This window comes from Nipponia nippon, unplaced genomic scaffold (genome assembly GCF_047370975.1).
Source record: "Nipponia nippon isolate SJK-2023a ecotype South Korea unplaced genomic scaffold, ASM4737097v1 scaffold_6, whole genome shotgun sequence".
Classification (NCBI taxonomy): domain Eukaryota; kingdom Metazoa; phylum Chordata; class Aves; order Pelecaniformes; family Threskiornithidae; genus Nipponia; species Nipponia nippon.
Genome location: NW_028262380.1, coordinates 10082561 through 10101491, shown reverse-complemented (window position 1 = coordinate 10101491; position 18931 = coordinate 10082561). Strand labels below are relative to the sequence as shown.

At 37.7% G+C, this 18931-nt stretch overlaps 1 protein-coding gene across 2 annotated transcripts in view; it reads left to right on the top strand.

Annotated features, from left to right (window-relative positions):
* The window catches only part of ZFYVE28 (zinc finger FYVE-type containing 28), a 165856-nt gene that overhangs the window by 110357 nt on the left and 36568 nt on the right, over nt 1-18931 (top strand). For both annotated transcript variants that reach the window (XM_087737327.1, XM_087737328.1), the window contains exons 7-8: nt 3302-3403; nt 10723-12084. In XM_087737327.1, coding sequence (XP_087593453.1) covers nt 3302-3403; nt 10723-12084 — 1464 coding nt within the window. The remainder of the gene's footprint in view (nt 1-3301; nt 3404-10722; nt 12085-18931) is intronic.

Sequence of the window (18931 nt, the reverse complement as noted above, 5' to 3'; positions counted from 1 at the left end):
TCTCTACTCTGCCTCACTTAAAGATTTATTGAAGATTTCAAAAACTTTGTTCTGAATTTTGACATATTTCCTTTCACCCAAGTTTGCTTGTACTTTCTTTAAAAAAAAAAAAAAAATCAAATATTTTGTTTTGTGTTTTTATTGGTTTTTTGTTGTTGTTGGTTTTTTTTAATCATTACCAGATTCATGCAGAATATCAAGAGGGGAAAAAAAATAAAAGAGAAGGTAGAACTCTAAATATAGAAGGCAGGAACCTGGAATGATTGATCAGTCGTCCTCCAGAAAGAAATAAAAAATGAATTAAGAATGCCAGTCTACAGAATGTCATGTTGTCAGAAATATTTTTTTAAAGCAAGTATTTTGTATCACTCAAAAATAATATGACCTAAGGATTCAAGTCTTGAAAACCAAAAATTTTCACTAGGAATTGTGTATTTTTCTTTAATGACTCTAGGTTCAAAAGGAATTGTCATGACAAACTGCATTGTGACCACTGAGTTAGGCTTCAGTCTTTTTCAAGGAAAGTATTAACATGTGTAACTTATGTGTAGATTTATGCCCTGTATTGACCACTGAAGACAACTAAATTAGAACAGGTTTTTTGCTTCATGCAGTTTTTGCAATATTGAACAAGCAAGATGCATTTTTCCTGGTGAATCTTCATGATTTAATAAGACAGCAGTTTCTCTGGAGTGAAGCCAGCATATTTTTAATATTTTACCATTGTGAATGTTTTAAAGTTAGCTAATCTAAGTAGTATAATGAGGGAAATAAGAAACCTCAAATCCCGAGTGTAATACACTTCTTCTCAGCAAATCTCTGTAGCCCATTGTTCCTGGTAAATAGGATATTGTCTGTAATTGTCATTCTAAAAATAATAACAGTAATAATCTGATCATCAAAAGACAACAGGAATGTGAGAACTCAGTTTGAAGCTGCTGGAAGACACAATGAAGAAGAATACATTATGACTAACTGGAAAACCAAGGAGACTCTGGCAAACATGCCTTATCAATCCCAAATTACAAAGAAGGACAGAGGGAGAAGAGAAACAAGTTTAACTACTCCAAAGTAGCCAGTGATATGAAGAGAAATGGCTGCCATGTAAAGTTCCACAGAAAAACTACACTATGCAGATACAGTGTTGTCTGGAAGAAATGCAAGCCTTTTATTTGGACTGTGAAAGGAGAAGTCTTTAAACACAAGACAGATGCAACTCAAAGTTGCCATGCTGTTGCTCTGTTGTGTCTTAATGAGAAGGATGGGTCTGGAGCAAGAAGTGCTGCATCCCCTCAGTCTTCTAATAGCAAAGATTTAAGGAATACTTTTCACAGTCATTTTTGTCTAAGGTTTCTTTTCAGACATCAGTTTACCATGCACATTATACAGTGTACGTTGCCTGGTGTGTTAACAGGTGTCAGGGAACTTTGAACCTAGTAGGAAATATTAAGACACACCTTTTTCCAATTTTTAATTCTTTCCATGATACAGCTATTTCAAACTTTGATTCAGAACTCTTTCAAAGGTCATATACGTACACAGGCCATTTCATGATCTTTTTTTGTAGTGCTCTAGCCCTCTTCTATTTTTTAATTTCTTCTGTGAGTTAAGCTCTATGGAAAGTGAACTATACCTGGAAATTGCCAAGGAAGTGGTGATTTTGCTTCAGTTACAAGTTTGGTGAGAGCAGCCTCGAGCTTCCACTCAGCAAAGTAACATCTTTTTTTAGGCAGAACATTAGTATGTGAGTCAGCAGTAACTACTTTGCTTCATGGCAGCCTGCTTGTTGAAGCTCACAAAGCTTACAAAAAAATAAAAGTATGTAACCTTGGTAACAGGATAATTTGTCTTAAGCCACAAAAAAAAGGTGACTCACACAAGAAGCAACTTTTTTTTCTCTCTCTCCACTTCTCCCCTTTCCCTGCTCCTGTCCTGAAAACCTCAGTCCCCAAAGCAATGTTGATCAAGTTTAGTAGTTGAATTTCTTGGACCCTCTGTTATCTTGACAATTCTGAACTTTCTGATGGCCATCTTCCAGCCTGATGGGAGACCACGGTACTATCCTGGTACCAGGGCATGAGCCAGACTCTGGGTTTATAAACAGAAGAAAAAGAGCAGTATTTCCCAGATGGTAAACAGAGTGTAAGTGGTCCTTTTTTTTTTCAGTGGGATTCATATAACTTGTGACATCAGCCTTGCTGCTGTGTCTCAGAGAGCCTTCGGTGGTCACACAGGGTGCTTGTTGTGAACAGCCAGTGAGCAAAAAGACATCAATGTTTTGTTAGTCAGCCAAGGTTCCCCATTACTCTGGATGGTTTGGATGCAGAGTAGCTACAATACTCTCTGAAGCAACATGTAATTTGAGTGTAAGAAAAAGAACATAGCTTTGAGATACAGGCAGCTCTCAGCTACCCAAGGTAAGGGTAGGAAGGGGAAAATGCTCTGGCTAAAATATGTAATCTCAAGTGTGAGAACGCATGATCCATTTGCCTTTGAGAAGCGGGTGTTGTTTTTGCAGTGGGCAGAGGATTAAACAGTGGAGTGGTGCCTGGTGTGGTTGGAATCCACTCTCAGACACAGTGCGGTATGATACAGCAGATAATAGTGAAGAGGGTGAATTTTGTGTAATCCCTGACACACAGACAGGTTTGGGCGGTAGTGATTCGGTCAGGAAGAACTATCGAGATATCTACAGTGAAATACATGGAGGCTTTCAGGTTCATGAACTGACCTCTTTCCAGGGAAATTTCTACAAGTGCTGAGTTGATTGAGAAGCATGGTTTTATCAAAATGTGTTTTATGTGATCTAGCAAACGTGTTTTCTTTTTAACCACATGTTAATACCAGATGGTATTTATCTTAGAGGTAGAAAAATAGGAGCTCAAGAGTCAACTATGTTACCTAGAAATTATTTAGACTGGAAAGAAAAAGCCATTTGCAGTCTCAAGTCAGTGGACCTTCCCCAGCTTACTTGATAATCAGTTCCTTGTTTTAGGGTTTTTTTTTTTTATGGGTCAGCTGCAGCAATTAAAGTAAATGTATGTTCTTCCTCTTGTACTTCCATTGCCTTTTCTCCCATGCTTTAGGGGGGTGGGCAGAGGGGAGGGCACCTTTTTCCTGTTGCTTTAAATAGCATTTAATTCTAACTGTGGGTGTATAAGAAAAAAAAAAACCCAATATGTAACTTGATTGTAGTTCTAATGTTTATGTACAGTTGCTTTTCTGATTCCTTATTCAATAGTTGCCCTGTGTAATGAAATTTTCATTTTTGTGTGTGTTCGTGCATGTGTTTGAACTACAGTGGCCTTGTCGTCTACTCCGAGGGACCATTAAACTTGGACCATAAACCAGAAGATATGTCTGAACTCTTCAGACCTTTTCACACTCTGCTAAGAAAAATAAGGCAAGTAATAAAAGATGGTTGTAACTGCTTTTCTTCTGAAGTGAAAATCAGAGGCCTAAAAAAGAACACGTAAATGCCTAGAAAAGTGTTTGTTTGCTATGTTAACCATAAACTACGTTTTCCTCTCATCTGCCTGATATACCCATGAAATAACTAAAGGTAGTTTTTCATTTCATGGGGGTTTTCTGAACTTTTCATATCTTTGTGGTAGTTTCTTTTTTTTCTGAATATCATTTTATTACATTTCAGATTTTCCTTATGGTTGGATGATGCCTGAAATACTAAAGTTGCAGTTTATTTTTGGGAGATCCTGTTTCTCATTAGCATCAATGTTTCTGATTAACTAGGCTTATTACATTTTCTCAGTATGTTATAATGCAATACTCAGGTAATTCTTAATCTAATAGAAATGACTATCAGTTTTTCATATTGTGGAACTGTTTTTACAGGATGGATCATTTTATATATACCTCTTTTCACAGTGCTTCAGTCTTGGTAACTGTTGGAGATGTGGGCATTGGCTCAACTTAAGTATAAAGGGCATTAAAATATTTTTTTCTTAGTTGAGGTCTTTAGAAGACTGATCTATTACATTGGAGAAATCAAGCTGTATCTTTAAAGGATCTTTATATTCGTTTTTTTATACTCACCCTTAAGGTATCTTATCTGGGTGTTAAACTATTTTCTAAATCCGTAAGGCCTATTATTTTCTTAGAATTCAAATTTATATATCAACTGCAAATTGTGTTCCTGGAAATACCTAGAGACAATTTAGCAGAAGTTTTTCTTTCCTGTGTCCAGTTTTCACCTGTTTATCGCCTTTCCTCTGTGTCATGATGACGATTTGATGTAAGAATAGTTTTCATGTAGATAAGTTTATCCAGATTAATCTCCTCTCACCCGTTAGAGGTGAGGCATCTCCTGAGGGAGAATGCAAGCTCCGTCAGGGATGGTTCAGAGAGGAGCATATTTCTGAATTTAGCTTTTATGAATATCCAGACCACATCCTTTTGTGTCCCTTAAAGATTTCCTAGTATTTCTGTCTAGAAATGATACAGTTTTATTTTTAGGTACATTAATGATATTCATATTGAAATCTCAGAATTGACAAATCAACATGTTTGGGTTTTTTTGAGTGATTATGGTTTTATAAAACACTGGGTAAAGAAAAACAACATGAATTGAGGAGCAAAACTTAAGTTAGAGGGGGGAAAAAAAGCTTTACTGGTACAGAAGCATAAAAAGTCCATGAAGTTTACATTAAAATACCTTATTGCCAATATATGGCAATCAGAGAAATTTTCACCAGCCCTCCACTGGCTGACTAGAGCCAAAAGAATATTTAACAGCTAATATACTTCTCGTATGTACTTTGTGCTTACTCCTTACGTTTTACAACATGGAAAATGAAAATCAATGAAGTCAGTTTATTGCTTAGTCCATTTAATTTTCAGTTACTCTGAACTTAATGCTTGGGTTGAAAACACACTAGTAAAATGTTTGTTTTTTCAATAACTACAATTTTCAATGCAAACTTCAAAAAATGAAAAGACACTTTCAGATTCGTTTTTGGAAAAAGTTCTGATGTACTTTAAGACTTACATCGTATTTATTCTTTCAAGTAAGCATTAAGGAACGTGATTTCGGTTGTCTAGCAGCCAAAGTTTGCAAAGTGTTCTTAGTGAGATAGCATCTATCGGAACAAAATTTTAAGCAAGTCAAGATGTAATGCGAAATCTTATCTCTGGTAATCTCTGAATTGAAGGAATGTCAAGGAACTTGAATATTTGAAAGAACTGGGCTCAAAAAGATCCTTTAGTAATATTCTTGAATGGAAAATACATTGAATGAAAGCAACAGTGAAATACAAATAAGTGTGCAGTTCATGTAGGATAATTAAATTACTTTTAAAATTACTTTTACCTAAGCTGTCTAGATTTTTTTTTATCATCACAGTTTTTTTTAAACTCATCAGGCTGCAATTCCTACTCAGTGAGAACATTCACAGAAACCTATAAGGGAAGATGGAATGAGATATTTGAGCTTGTCCCCAGCAAAAAGGGAGCAGTTTTTTCCAGGAGTCTTGCTCCAGTCTCCATCATGAGGCATTAAGGCATGAAAATAGATTCAAGTAGTCTTCTGTTAAAATAGTTGCATCTTGCGTTGCAGTTCTGGGCCTGTTGTAAGAATACAGAACAACATCTTACTGCTGAATATGATCACAACCCAGTAAATTTCTCCATAAAGTTCTATAACTTTTTAGCCAACTAAATATTTTAACTCATGGAATAACACCAAATATACAGCTGATTATTTTGTAGGATTACGGGTAATTTTTAAGCTGTATTGTCCTAAAACATCCCCCTTGTTAAAGGCAATGATAAGCACTGTGTTTATGTGGAGCCACGTAATTAAATCAGAACTAGCAAAGAAAAATATCTATCAGCTAGGAAGATTTTTGGTGTCCTATTGGTGGCTGGCAACTTTGAAAATAACAGAGATAGTGGAGACTGTCTGAGCAAAAGCAGTAAGGGTTCTTTTTTAGGTTTTGGTAAGGTTGAGCAGCAAATGATGACTTAGAATGTTTTAATTAATACCTAAGCCAGGTGCTTGTGTTGATTTTTATTTTAGATATAAAACATCAGCATTTGTATTTTATACATCTACCAATGCATAATTCTACAGTAGTTATCTCTGTTCCTTTTAAACTAAGACATTCAAACCATTTCTGCCAAACTACTGTGATCTGCCTGGTAAGTATACAAAGCATATCATCTGGTATAGGCATAGATATTTAATTTAGATGCCTGTGACAGTGAACATTCTCATGATAAACTATTACCTATACTATATATACATTTGAGGCTGCTATACAGAGATTTTCAGAGGTGAGCAGACTTGGGATTTTGCAGTACTCCTTAATTCTGCCCTTTTTTCAGTGCCCTTTGCTTGCCTTGTGCTTGTCTCTGGACCGTTACTATTGATGGCAGGGTCCCTATGGATTTTCAGGGTCCCTGTGGATTTTGGTGGTGCAGAATCAAGCAGATTGCAGATCAAGTGGTGCAGAATCAGAGGATCATACCATTTTAAGTACACTGAATCCTTTCTGTACCATTGACTAGAAATCAAATGCAGTATACCCGTTGCCAGTGTGTTAAAGAAGGGCGGGGGGGCTTGGGAAACTCATGTGCTTTTAAAGTGTGCACAGTGATTGGGGGAAAACTGGTTAGTTTTTCCAAGATGGCTGTGTTTAAAACTTTGAGTTGATTTAAAAATTTTGCTGTAAAGGAGGAGTACCAGTGATATTTCTTATATCAGTGTTGGTTGTGTATCAGAGCAGATCTGCGGACTTCGGTGTGCTGAACTCAGCTCAGCACTGCAGCAGCAGGAGGATGCAAATTGCATTCCTGTACCTGCATCATGTCCTTATGGTGGCAGCTCCGTAAAGACAGCTGTTTATGCTCTGTTCAGAGCATGGACTGAAGCACAGGCTGGCCATGACAACAATGCTGTTCTCTGAAAACAGGGAATTTAAAATTCTCGTCAGAAGAGGAGCAAAGTTAATGAAGGAGGCTTGGAGAATGTGCGAGATCAGTGCACCCGGGTTTTTGTGGCCCTGTCCTCTATTCAGCCGAATTTGTCTTTAGATGGACATCTGGCCTCAGAGCTTTGAAGAAGTAATTTCTGCACCCTGGATATTGGCAGTAGAGTAAAATATGTTTATTGGTTTTGCAATAGCCAGAGTAAATTTCTACTACTGCTTGTAACAAGCAGAGTACATCTTAAGAACTTGCCTTGTTTTTCTGCCAGTGGCTGTAGTCACTGGAAGAAAAATGTTCCTCATATTTCCAAGGCTAGATTGCCTTCCTGTGATCTATGCCAAAGAGTAAAAGCAGGTGAAACCCCAACATGTACCTTTTTTAAATTCAGTGTTTTCTAAAGCCTCTGTGAGAAGGAAGCTGCTGTCAGGGTGGATTGCAGAAGCTCTCTTTACCTGCGGCTTCTGAATAATGAAAGCAGAGGGAGAAATTCTTTTTTCCATATGAGTACGGCACTGACTTGGATCCAATGATGAGTTACAGATGCTTCAGCGGAAAGGAAGTGAACTGTGGAAGTAGCTACAGCTTAATCAAACCCTGTGGTTTAATAATGATGCCCAAAGTTTAGTTTTAGACTTTCAGTAGTGAGATTTAACATTTCTTTCAGTACACGGGTTGACATTAATTTCTCAATATCTACATAGGTATTTTAAAACATGCCATGTTCCTAATGTTGGCAGCGAATCCTGTATAATCTAATATACAGTGTATCAAAAAGATAACTGTTGATCAAAGATTTGTCACCATGCAAGGAAACTTGTATTTAAAACAGCCCAATGAATCGGGGGGGGGGGGGGGGTTTATGCAGAGAAGTGAAGATGACTGTCTGAACCTCATTTAGAACAAGCTGTATTTGTTAATAGCAAAATTTCTGGTGTTTCACTTGAGCAATTAAGCATATTTCCTTTTAATTTAAAGTGGGATTATTTCTCTACTGAAATAACAGGGTTGGTGGACTACCACATGTAATCCAACTGATTGTGTATAGCAGCTCTTGCAAGGCAGCATGGATCTGACTCACTTAAAAAGACATGAGGACTGTCAGCTGATTTTGTTGATTTTTTTTTTTTATCAAGCTTTATTTACTTATCCTCAAAACTGCACACAATTGTTCTTAAATTTGAGGAGGTGTTATTGGCAGAAATGAAGAGTTCGTTACTCAAGTGAATGAAGCTAGCCAGCATAAAGTAAATATGTATTTCCAGCACTTACTTTACAGTGAATGTGTGAAACCTGTATCAAATAGGTCTCAGCAGTCAGGCGCTCCGTGCCTTCAGAAAGGCAGCAGAGCAGCTCTGGGCACCCAGACACCCAGGAATCCCGGGCGCTGCCGTGCAATGTTCTGGAGACTGAATAAAACCCCAGACTAGATGCTGAAAGTCAGAGGATTCAATCATAGATTTTCCCTGGGTCCATTTCATTCCCAGTTATGCTGATGAGCTTGGATGGAAAGCAAATGCCTTTGAACGTTACCAGTATAGTCTGTATTTGCAGAAGTTGCTAATTCTTATGTGTTTTGAGAAGAGGGTATGACTGTGGTGTATAGAGGAGCGTAGCTGATGTTTAAGCAGTTGACGGTTGATCAGTTCCCGACAGGCACATTTTCATCCACTCAAGAAAAGTCCACTGAGGATTACTGAACACAAGAATGCCACCTTGGTTCAGAAATCCCTGAGCTACAGGCTGCTGGAAGCCAGTAGGATGTGTTCAGCAGAGATCACTGTGTGCTTGTCCTGTTCTTATGCTCTTCCTTAGAATCTGTTGTCAGAGACGAGCTTCTCTACTTGATGGACCCTGGCCTGACCCAGAAATATCTTGTGTTTTTAATATCTTCGCATAGGTGAGGGACAATCTTAAACCCTTCACTCTTGCATTTGTGTGCTTACTCTGTTTGTTGTGGGTTTTTTAATTAAAAAAACAGCTGTTTCTAAAATCCCACATTACTTTGTTTCTGCTTATAAAATCGTACATCACAGCATTTCTGTAAAAACTGACAAACTGAAAATTCTTAATACAAAGCCTCATGGCAAAAATCATGTTATTCTATGCTTTTATTGATTATATTGGTATAATTCTTTCAAAAATAAACAATAACAGCACAGCTATTTTTATATTGACCTTAAAACTTAAACCATTCTCTGTCAGTTTGTGTTTATGGTGATGATAAAATGCTTACTTGCTTACAGACACTGATTACTGTTTAAATAAAAGATCTGAGTAATGACATGGTATCATTATATACTGTTTAGACAAAAGAAAGAAATGTATAGGTCTAGGTCTTTTAAAATGTCCTAGTGTGCCAGATAGCAATACTGGTTTATAGCTTTATTGGGTAAGTGGGTCGAACCAAGATTGCCCATTTCCCTTTCTTACTCATTTATGATTGAAAAAATGGTCAAACTTCGGACTCGAAGATGCATATGGAAAGATTTAAAGAAATACTGACATCTCTGTTAGAGAATGTGGAAACAAGTGAAAAGGGGAGGATACGATAGTGCAGTTGTTCTTATAAGGTACTTCTTCTGTAGGCTTAGAATTTTTATCAGGGTGAGATGTGTTGAATGTTTCTTCGGGGTTTTTTTGGTCCTCTTGTTTAGACTGAAGTTACTCCTTTAAGGGAATTCTTTTAATATGTTGTTGTTGTTGTTGTTGTTGTTATTATGATTATTATGATGCCAGCTGTATGTCACCTGCTAGCCAATGATTTCTAAACACGTGAGGAATAATGGACTCTTATTCTCTGTTTAAGCAGAAGGTCTTGCTTTTCCCATAGATTCATTTATGCTAAAGTACACTTGCTGGTCTTTGAAAATGTTGACAGCAGCTCTTGACAGGGGATATTTTTATATGTGGTTTCTAATTGAGAAGCGTAGTGTAAATCGAATTCAGACCTAAAATTAAATGCTGCTATGTCTATGGATTTGCTTTAAAATTATAAAGCACTTAAACATAACAGCTGCAAATAACACTTTGTTTTTAGGTGCTCGTAGTCCTAAACTGCAATATTGAGGACACTTGATAACATTGGGGATGCTTCATGTCTCTAGAAAACGTAGTTTAGTAAATACCTAAATGTTTGCTTTTAGGCCTGCCTGATTCTTAACATCATCCAGAAGCTTGGCTCCCTAATGACTGAGTTACGTGTTTGAGGCAGGAGAGAGCCAACTTCCAGTCCCTGTTTTGGTGAACAGGCATCCGAGATGTCAGCATTGCATAAGGGATATATATTACTGTTTTTCATGGATTCTCTTTATCTGACAATATAATGGTGTGAAACTCCTATGGTATTCTTTTGCAGAATAATTTTCAGAATGTAGTACGAAGGGTGGCAAATTGGTTTGCTAATCAAAGTCAAATTTGTGAATTAAAAAATTAAAATGACAAAGTCTATCTGATTGTGGGTAACACTTTCACTGTAAGTAGATGGGGAGGGGGAAAGATCCATTTTTGAGTGTGTTTTGATTTATTGGGGGCTTCATTGCAAGGATGTAAATAACTTAGTACCCTGAATTTGCATAAGTAATCTCAAATTCAGGCATCAGCAATCACATGTGTTCTGAATATGAATGCCAAATGCACCTTGAGTTACGCAGCTGAAAGTACCCTGTGCCCCAAGTTCTGGATTTCTGTGCTAACAGTAAAAGCTTTTTTAAAATCTGTAACATCGGTGCCTCCCGTGATTGTAAATGCAGAGTGATGTGTGTATTCCTTCATTTTCAGGGATCTACTTCAGACATTAACTGAGGATGAACTCCACACACTGGAACGTAACCTCTGCATCTCTCAAGATGTGGATTTTCCTGTCAGAGCAGATCCTGAAGTACCCTCTGTCATTACACCGGGCATAACTGCGACTTTGCCTGCTAAGGAGCTGTCAGCAAAAGCTGAAAACACAGAGGCTGAGCTGGCTTGTTCTATGCAGTATGATGAACAGGAGCTGGAACAGCTGAATAGGATGGTGCACAGAGTCGGAGACGAAATGTCTTCTCTGCTTTCCCCTCCAAGCATCTGTCAGTCTCCAGCTCACAGATCTAGCCTAAGAAATAGTTCTAGCACAGAAGCTTCACCAACAAGACACCATCTTGACAACTTAACTGAAGAAGAAGAAAGAGTGTTTTTTATGGATGACCTAGATGGAGCAGGAGAAGCTCTTGCTGGGTTGGATTCAGTAAGTGATACTTTTGCTTGGGTGAATAACCCTTGCCACAGTTCCAAACAGAACCTGCAATATAGAGACGCTTTGCTGTTCGAGAACGGCCATCAGACAGAGGAAACTTTGCTTTTAAAAGATGGTGAAAGTGACTTAAGCAATAATAACAATATTGAAGATAGCAAACAGATGTCTGGTGTCTCAGTTCAGAATTCATGCAGCTGTCTAGAGGGTCCAGACTCACAGTTATACCTCAATGGCTGGGATGCGTACGCTGATGATGCAGAAATGGCGGAAGTGATAGCTCATAGGACAGGGGGAATGAAAATATCTGCTACTGTAATATTCAATCCTAAATCTCCCTCTAGCTCAGAATCCCCAGTAACAACTCCAGAAGCAGCTATTAGTTGTGTTCCTGGATCTGCTAATCCATTAGCAAATGAGGAGGAGGATGAATCCCATAAACTCAGTATAGCTGCCACAAACTGTCTAATTAATTCCTGTGTGTGTTGTGGCAGCTGTGAAGACAGCAGGGAGGACAGTGTTGAAGGTTTAAAGACTAAACATTCTGCAGGAGGTGTTGTAAATGCTTCATACACGTTAGTAAAGTCTAAGGAAATGGACCATGTAGATAACTTGGACAATTCAGTCCCTGCACAGGAAACGTTAAAGCCCGAAACTTCTGCTCTGTTAGCAGAAGGAGGCTGTGGCAGAGAAGAGCAAAAACTGCCGATCTCCTCTAAGTGCCTGGCACATTCCTCAGGTTCACAGGTAGGAGCAGAAAATGACTCGCAAGGAGAAGCAGAAAGCATCTCAAATCAGCAGAAGTGGGAGAAGAGAAAACAACTATGTGAGAAAAAGCAGGACAACAATGAAGATGCTAATAGTGAAAGGACAGCAAAGGAAGATGTAAAGTCAAGATCTAGTTCAAGGTAAGAGCAACTGGATGTTTTGGTAGTAACTTGCATGTAAATAAATTCCTGTATCTTTGTACTTTAGTGATTGGTGTATAATGTTGATTTTAAAGAAAATAGTGTGTTGCAGTTGGACTTCATCAGCTTTTTTGGAAAACATTTGGAGAACACCTGAATTTTAATTGTATAATGTCTCTATCATTGAAATCAAGTACACTAATCTTACCAGTTCAACGTAACAAAGGGTACGTTGCTGCTAAACATTACCTGGGTCATTGCCTCTATTGTACTCTGCTGTTTTGCAGGAAAAGTGCGTCTGGCAGGTACTAAAGTTAACTTCTGCATCGGTGCATGGGATTAAATTGGGATGTAAACACATCTTACCTTAGCTTCATTTGAGAGAACAGGGTTAATCTGATCATGTTGCCTGTGAGCACAAGTGTATTTGTGAATGTCTGTGTGCTGAAGGAGCCTAATAGGGTGCAGAAGCAGCTTTTAAATGTATTGGACCATTTCAACCAAAGCTGATAGAAGAATAGAGGTCATGGATTAAGGTTCTACCTATTTAATGACAATAAGGAACTGGATAACGGGGAGAGACCATAATAATAGTTGTGTTAAAGAAAATGCTATGCTTCAGCACAACCTTGATTAGACATTAAGGATCTTACACACATCAGTAAGAAACCAGACTTCATTTTGGTTTACGATTTAGAGGATAACCTGTTTTGTAGTGAGTAATGTCCTCTGTTTCCCTAAAGTATTAATATCATAAAGCAGACGGAAGAAATTAAATATGTTATTGTTGTTTTCTGTATTTGTGGCAGTTTTCTTCCTTTGTGTGTAATGCAGGCTTGCTCTTTGTTATATGTGTATAGAGTTCAGGATAACGCACTGGGGGCAGCTTGAACCAGGGAGCATTACCACAATAGAAAGGCTACAGAAATAAACATTTTTCTAGTAACATACCAGTTGAATTATGAATAATTTTACTGGTAGTGGAAATAGAATTAAGAGTTCTTTCTGCTGGAGTTAATTCCTCTTACAGTTAAAACCCAACTTAGCGTGCACAAAACTTGACTTTTGAGAAGGTAGTTTTATCTTTCTCGTTATTCTGAGTATGTGCAATCTTAGACTTGCAAGTATGTTCATATTCAAGGCCTTACAACAGGGTTTTTGAATGGACTTCACTTTAAGAAGTAATTCACAAATCGCTTTGACATTTCATGCTTTTGCAACACTTCAAGTGGAATATTGCTTAAAAGTAATTACTGTATGTTTAATTAGTGTCCTGATAAATCATACGTTGTTTACAAAACTCAGACAATTTGTCTACTGATTTTTGCCTTGGGTAGGATATTAAGTGAAATTTGTGAGAACAAGTCTGCAAAATATAATAAAATTATATATATATATATGTGCTTCTTTTTCAGCCTCCCATGGTTTGTGTATGTAATAACCTCTTTTCCATGTACTTGTCCAGCCTCTGTTAATATTGTCTGAAAACTTTGTATGAGAATTGTCCTTTTACAGAGAGTTCTGTAGGTCCATGTTCCTCTGTGTCCTTTTGTTTGCTCTGGACCTGGCTCATAAGAGCTTCATTGAACGGCTCCTAGATCCTGCCTGGCCTCTCTGCGCTGCTTGTGATTTTGTAGACCTCAGTCACACTTTGCCTACGTGGTTACTTTTTCAGGTTGGAAAAGTCACAGTCTACTTGATCTGAAGTTGTCCAGAAGTTGTCCATAGCTTTGATCGTTCCTTTTGTCTTTCTCTAAACCTTTTTCAATTATACTATTTCCTCTTAGCGATAAGTGAATCAGAACCACACTGACTCAAGAGATGAGCAAACCATGGATTTGCACAGTGGCTTAATTATTTTCTGTTGTTTTTCCAATGGCTCCCAATATTTGCCTTTTGATTTTTTTGCCAAGTGGTGAGCTGGTGTGTTTTTGGGGGTTTTTTTGTTGTTTTGTTTTTTTGAAGGTGTCTGCCAAAGCCCCAAGATCCTGCTTGTGAGCTCAGAGGCTGTCATTCTGTATCTGATGCTAAAATTGTTTTTCCTCTGTTTGCCAGTTGAATCTCATCTTGCTATTTTATTGCCTGTTATTCAGACTTTAAGATCCTGTGCAGTTCTTCAGTTGGCTCTTGTTGTTACTACCCTGAATAATTTTGTGCCAGTAGCAACCTTTCAGACCTCATTGCTCTCCCCATTTTTGCAGATCATATGTGAAAACAAAACTCCCAGGGTCCTAAAGAACTTCAGCAGCGGCGTCCTGCTCTTCTGAGAAGTGGTTGTTTAACAGTTCCTCCCTATCTATGGTTAAGAATTATTAGTTTTGGGCCCCTTCCTCTCATGCTATAGCTCCTTAGTTTTCTTAAAAGCCTTTAGTTGAGGTATTTTGACAGAACCTATTTGGAAATCCAGAGGCTGCCAGCCGAATCACCATTCTTCACAAGCTTCTTGACCCCTTCAGAGAGCTCCTAAGAGGTTCCTTCTGCAGAAGCCATGTTACTTCTTCCTAGGCAGATCTTCCCATTACTGTCTACCTATTTGAGCTTTGGATATATTGTTAAGTTGCTTGGTATGAATATCAGGCTCACAGAACTAGAGTTGTTTGAATCCTCTTGGAGTCCTTTTTATTTTTAGAGATTGCCATCTTTAAACTCCAGGCATCAAGGAAGTTTTACATGAGAGGTTAATAATTAATCTGATTCATTCTTGAGTTCTCCTAAAACTGTTGGGTGAATATTTTTGTTAACAACTTAGTGGGTTTTGTCTGTTTTCACCATAGTCTCTTCCACAGTTACTTTGTTGATGACATCAAATTCTCTCTAGTCGTTATTGAGACTACAGTGCATCTGTTATTAATTGACAAATATTCCATCATTGCAGAAGTAGAGAAATAGGGATGGAGGTGTTTTGTTACTAGATTGTTGCTCCTTTTTTTGGAAATGTTCTGATACGAACTCCTTCAGTATATTCTGTGAGAGATGGGAGATGCTGGGGATCTACTGAGGACTAGATTAAAAAATTATGTGTGTGTAGATCCTTAGTTTCCTTATATATCTGTCTATATATAGATTTGGTTCTTGTCTCTGAATCACTAGTCATGTTATTGGTAAAAGAGAGAATTCAGTTACAAAACAGAACTTTATGGACCTTTTCTTACTCATGCTGCCTGGGTGGTGACTAATCACTGCTTTTCAATGGTATTTTTAAATTGGAAGATCACATTAGGCTTCTGCGACTGCTCCCTATTACGTGATTGTGAATGCCAACTTAACCATAGGGGAAATGTTGGAGACAGTAGATTATTTTCAGAATGATGGACCCATTAGCTAGAACAATAAGCAATCTAATATACATGGAATAGCTGCAGGATATGCCCATTCATCAAATTGATAAATGTATTTACTTTCTAGTTACTGTAAGTCACCAAGTAGGAGAAGAAAATTCTTTCCCTTGTCTGAATCAAGCAGCTGTCAAATGTGTACATTATGACACAAACTGTTTCTTTGACACTAAATCAGTTCTTATACTACACAATATGACATTATTTATAGGTATAATTTCAATGATCCAGTCAGGTTTACTGTAATTGGAATCACAGAATCATAGAATGGTTTGGGTTGGAAGGGACCTTCAAGATCATCTGGTTCCAACCCCCCGCCATGGGCAGGGACATCTTCCACTAGGCCAGGTTGCTCAAAGCCCCATCCAGCCTGGCCTTGAACACTGCCAGGGAGGGGGCATCCGCAGAGTCTCTGGGCAACCTGTTCCAGTGCCTCACCACCCTCCCAGTGAAGAAAAAAATTAATCCTTTAAGTCTGAAATACCAGGTATTTCAGGCTTTTCTATCTAGCCTCAATATTCAGTGGAGTTACAAATACAGATTAAATACTCCTCTACTTAAGATTTTGGTGTTGACATATATTTACTACATTGTTTTTTAAGTCATAGCTGATGCTATGTCTTTCTCCATTATTTGCTTGTAAGTGTCTCAAAGACATAAAACACAGAGGGCACGGAGAGTCTTGGGCAGCAGCATTAATGAGATGGGAATACGAGAAAAGCACTAGCAAAGATGTAGTCGGTATCTGATCTGCTGCAGGGACTGTGTGATAAGTAGAGGCTGTCATGTAGCAATAGAAACCATTGAAGGGGGGAAATAATGTAAGAATAATACAGAAGATAAAACTGACGAAGCAGCATTTGGTGTTTTGGGGTAAAAAAAAAAGGCATAAGTTAACACCAAAACCAAGCTTTAGATCTGTATCTAGTATTCCTTCTTTTTCCACTAGAAGCAAGCTATACAGATTTTTAAAACGCTCATTCTGTCGTAGTATTCTGCCTGCTTTTTCCAAGGGGAAAGAAAATTACAAAGAGTGAAGATCATGTTTATTTTGGTGTTTTAGAACTACTTGGCTTTCTGTTCTTTCCAGAGTTGAAGAGTCCTCTAAAACTGCTAATTCTTCTACATGTTTTATGAAGTTTGGCAGCTTGTTTCATATTGTTGTGCAATGCTAGTGTTCTCATGTTTTAGTCTTAAATGTTTGGTTCTGTTGTGTGTTTATCTACATGCTGACCTTGCAACAGTTCTGAAATACAAAATGATTCTTAAGCCTAGTTTCTCTCCTTTCCCCTGCAGGTCTGTTATGTCTAGCTTAAATTATACAACTTTGCCATTTTCCTTGTTCTTCATTTATTTGGTGAGTGTTCTCTTGATGAAGCCTCTTACAGTGCACCTGAGAATTGGCAAAAGGAGCTAAAATTTACAATAAGGAGATCTTGTCTTTGCTTTTTGCAAGCTCTGGCTGTGTCCATCGGCTGTTAGATGCTGGCGCTGTTTGTGTTTATTTGTGGGGGCTTAAAAAATAGAATATTTTGCCATATACTTTTGCGGTGTAGAGGAGGAGGAATGAGACATCCTTGGAAGAGCATGTTTTGCTGTTTGCTGATCTGTATTGCAATTCTAGAATAAGATGAATAATTTATTCTTCTCCAGCTTGATATTCAAGTTGTCCCATTTCTTATTGTTGCAATTCTGAAGTCTGAAATTGTGTATATTGTAATGTATTTTTATATTACAATAGTCTATATTGTAATATATTTAAAGTTTTATTTCCTCAGCATATTAGAATGGCTTTGTAAAAAGATGAACACCTGTTTTACACAGTTGGTTTCTAATTCTGATTTTTCTGCCTGTATTTTTTGTTCACTCCTTAGCAACACGTGACGTGTGCACATTTTCAGTACAGCAACTTTTAAGTCATTCCACCTTTAGAAAGGCATGGAAAAGAAGAATTTGTGTTTTGGGGATGGCTAGCATTTATATTTAAAAAACCAAAAAACCCCAAAAAAACCAAAACAAACCAACAACAAACACAAAAAAACCCCAAAACCAAACCCACACAAATTACCTTTCTAGCTTGTCTTCTAGTTTTAGTTTATAGCATTTGATTCTATAAGTGCTTCTTTATCAAAATTAGATTAATTGATATTGCAATGTGAATTGACTTGAATTAAATGTCTTAAATTCATGCTTTCCCTATAATATTCCCATCACAGTAAGACTTAAGAAAATTGTGTCTGTCTTTACATGACAATGTTGCCTTTTCCATAAAAACTAATGGACAGCTGTGCATGTTCCCGTAAACAAAACCATGTCTGCTTAGTGTCTTGTATTGATTAGTCTTTTAACTAGCTGTTCGGGAGTAAGAAAACTTCTCATCGGCAAGAAGGAAATAGTAGTTGATTGGGAAGAAAGTATCAGCCTTTCAACTGCAAAACTTCCCGTAAGCAATCCTTTATCTGGCTGTTGATTTGAATTCCTCTCTTCCCCTTCTGGTAATCTGTTTCTCGTCTTTGTGCAACTGGCCAAATTCAGATTCAGTATAAATGAATTTTTTCAATCCCTCCTCCGCTTCTTTTTAACAATATAAGGCTCAAATTAAAAGTGGCAGTGTTTGACCTTGTCTGTTGAACACTGATTTTGTGTGGTATCCGATGATGTGGCTGCTGTTACGAAACCTTTGTGTACAAATAAAAGGTGTCTGTGTTTTGTACCGGCTTCCCTTTTACTAGGGCTGTAGATCAAATGCAGCAACAGTGAACTGTATTGACTCTCAACATACAGATTCCTGAAATGAGTATAGTAGGAAAAACAGTTTTAAAAGCCACTTGTTGGAGTGGATTTGGTGTAGCTGACACAGAGACTTTAGAGTTAGCTCTCATGTAGTGAGAGATAGGCAGAGAAGAGATCTGTGCCAATTAACTAATGCAACATGGAATGTAATTGTGACTCAAGTAATAAAACTCATGAAGAAACCATCCCATGAAAAAAGGAGAGGTTTAGTTAAATGTAAGAGGCTGGAAACACATTCCAGTAGAAAAGAACACACAAGCCAGGATAAAGGTGGCTTTCAGTTTGTTTGGGTTTTGTTGGGTGGTTTTGTTGTTGTTGGGTTGGGGTTTTTTTTTTTTACTTAGAATAGTTACAAAAATGACCAACAGCTTTAAATAGTTTGTTTGTTAGTTCAGCCTGCCCATATTCCATGAAAAGAGGAAGCCACATCACCCTGTGTCACTTGCGTCTGTTGCCTCAAATCTTTATTCTGCATTTTTATCACAAGTGCTGAAGAATTCCATTTTGATGAGCATGGATGGTGGTTTTATCCCATGCTAGAATGTAATTTTAAAAATAGCACTGTAGGCGTTTAAGACCTCACAAATGAAACTTTTGCCACCTCACACATTTTAAACATTCCTATGAATCCTGATCCAACACGGCATTAGTTTCAAATGAGCATGAGATGCAATGAAGTTCAGGTTGCCTGTGGGCTGGTGTGGGAGAAAGGGTGAGCT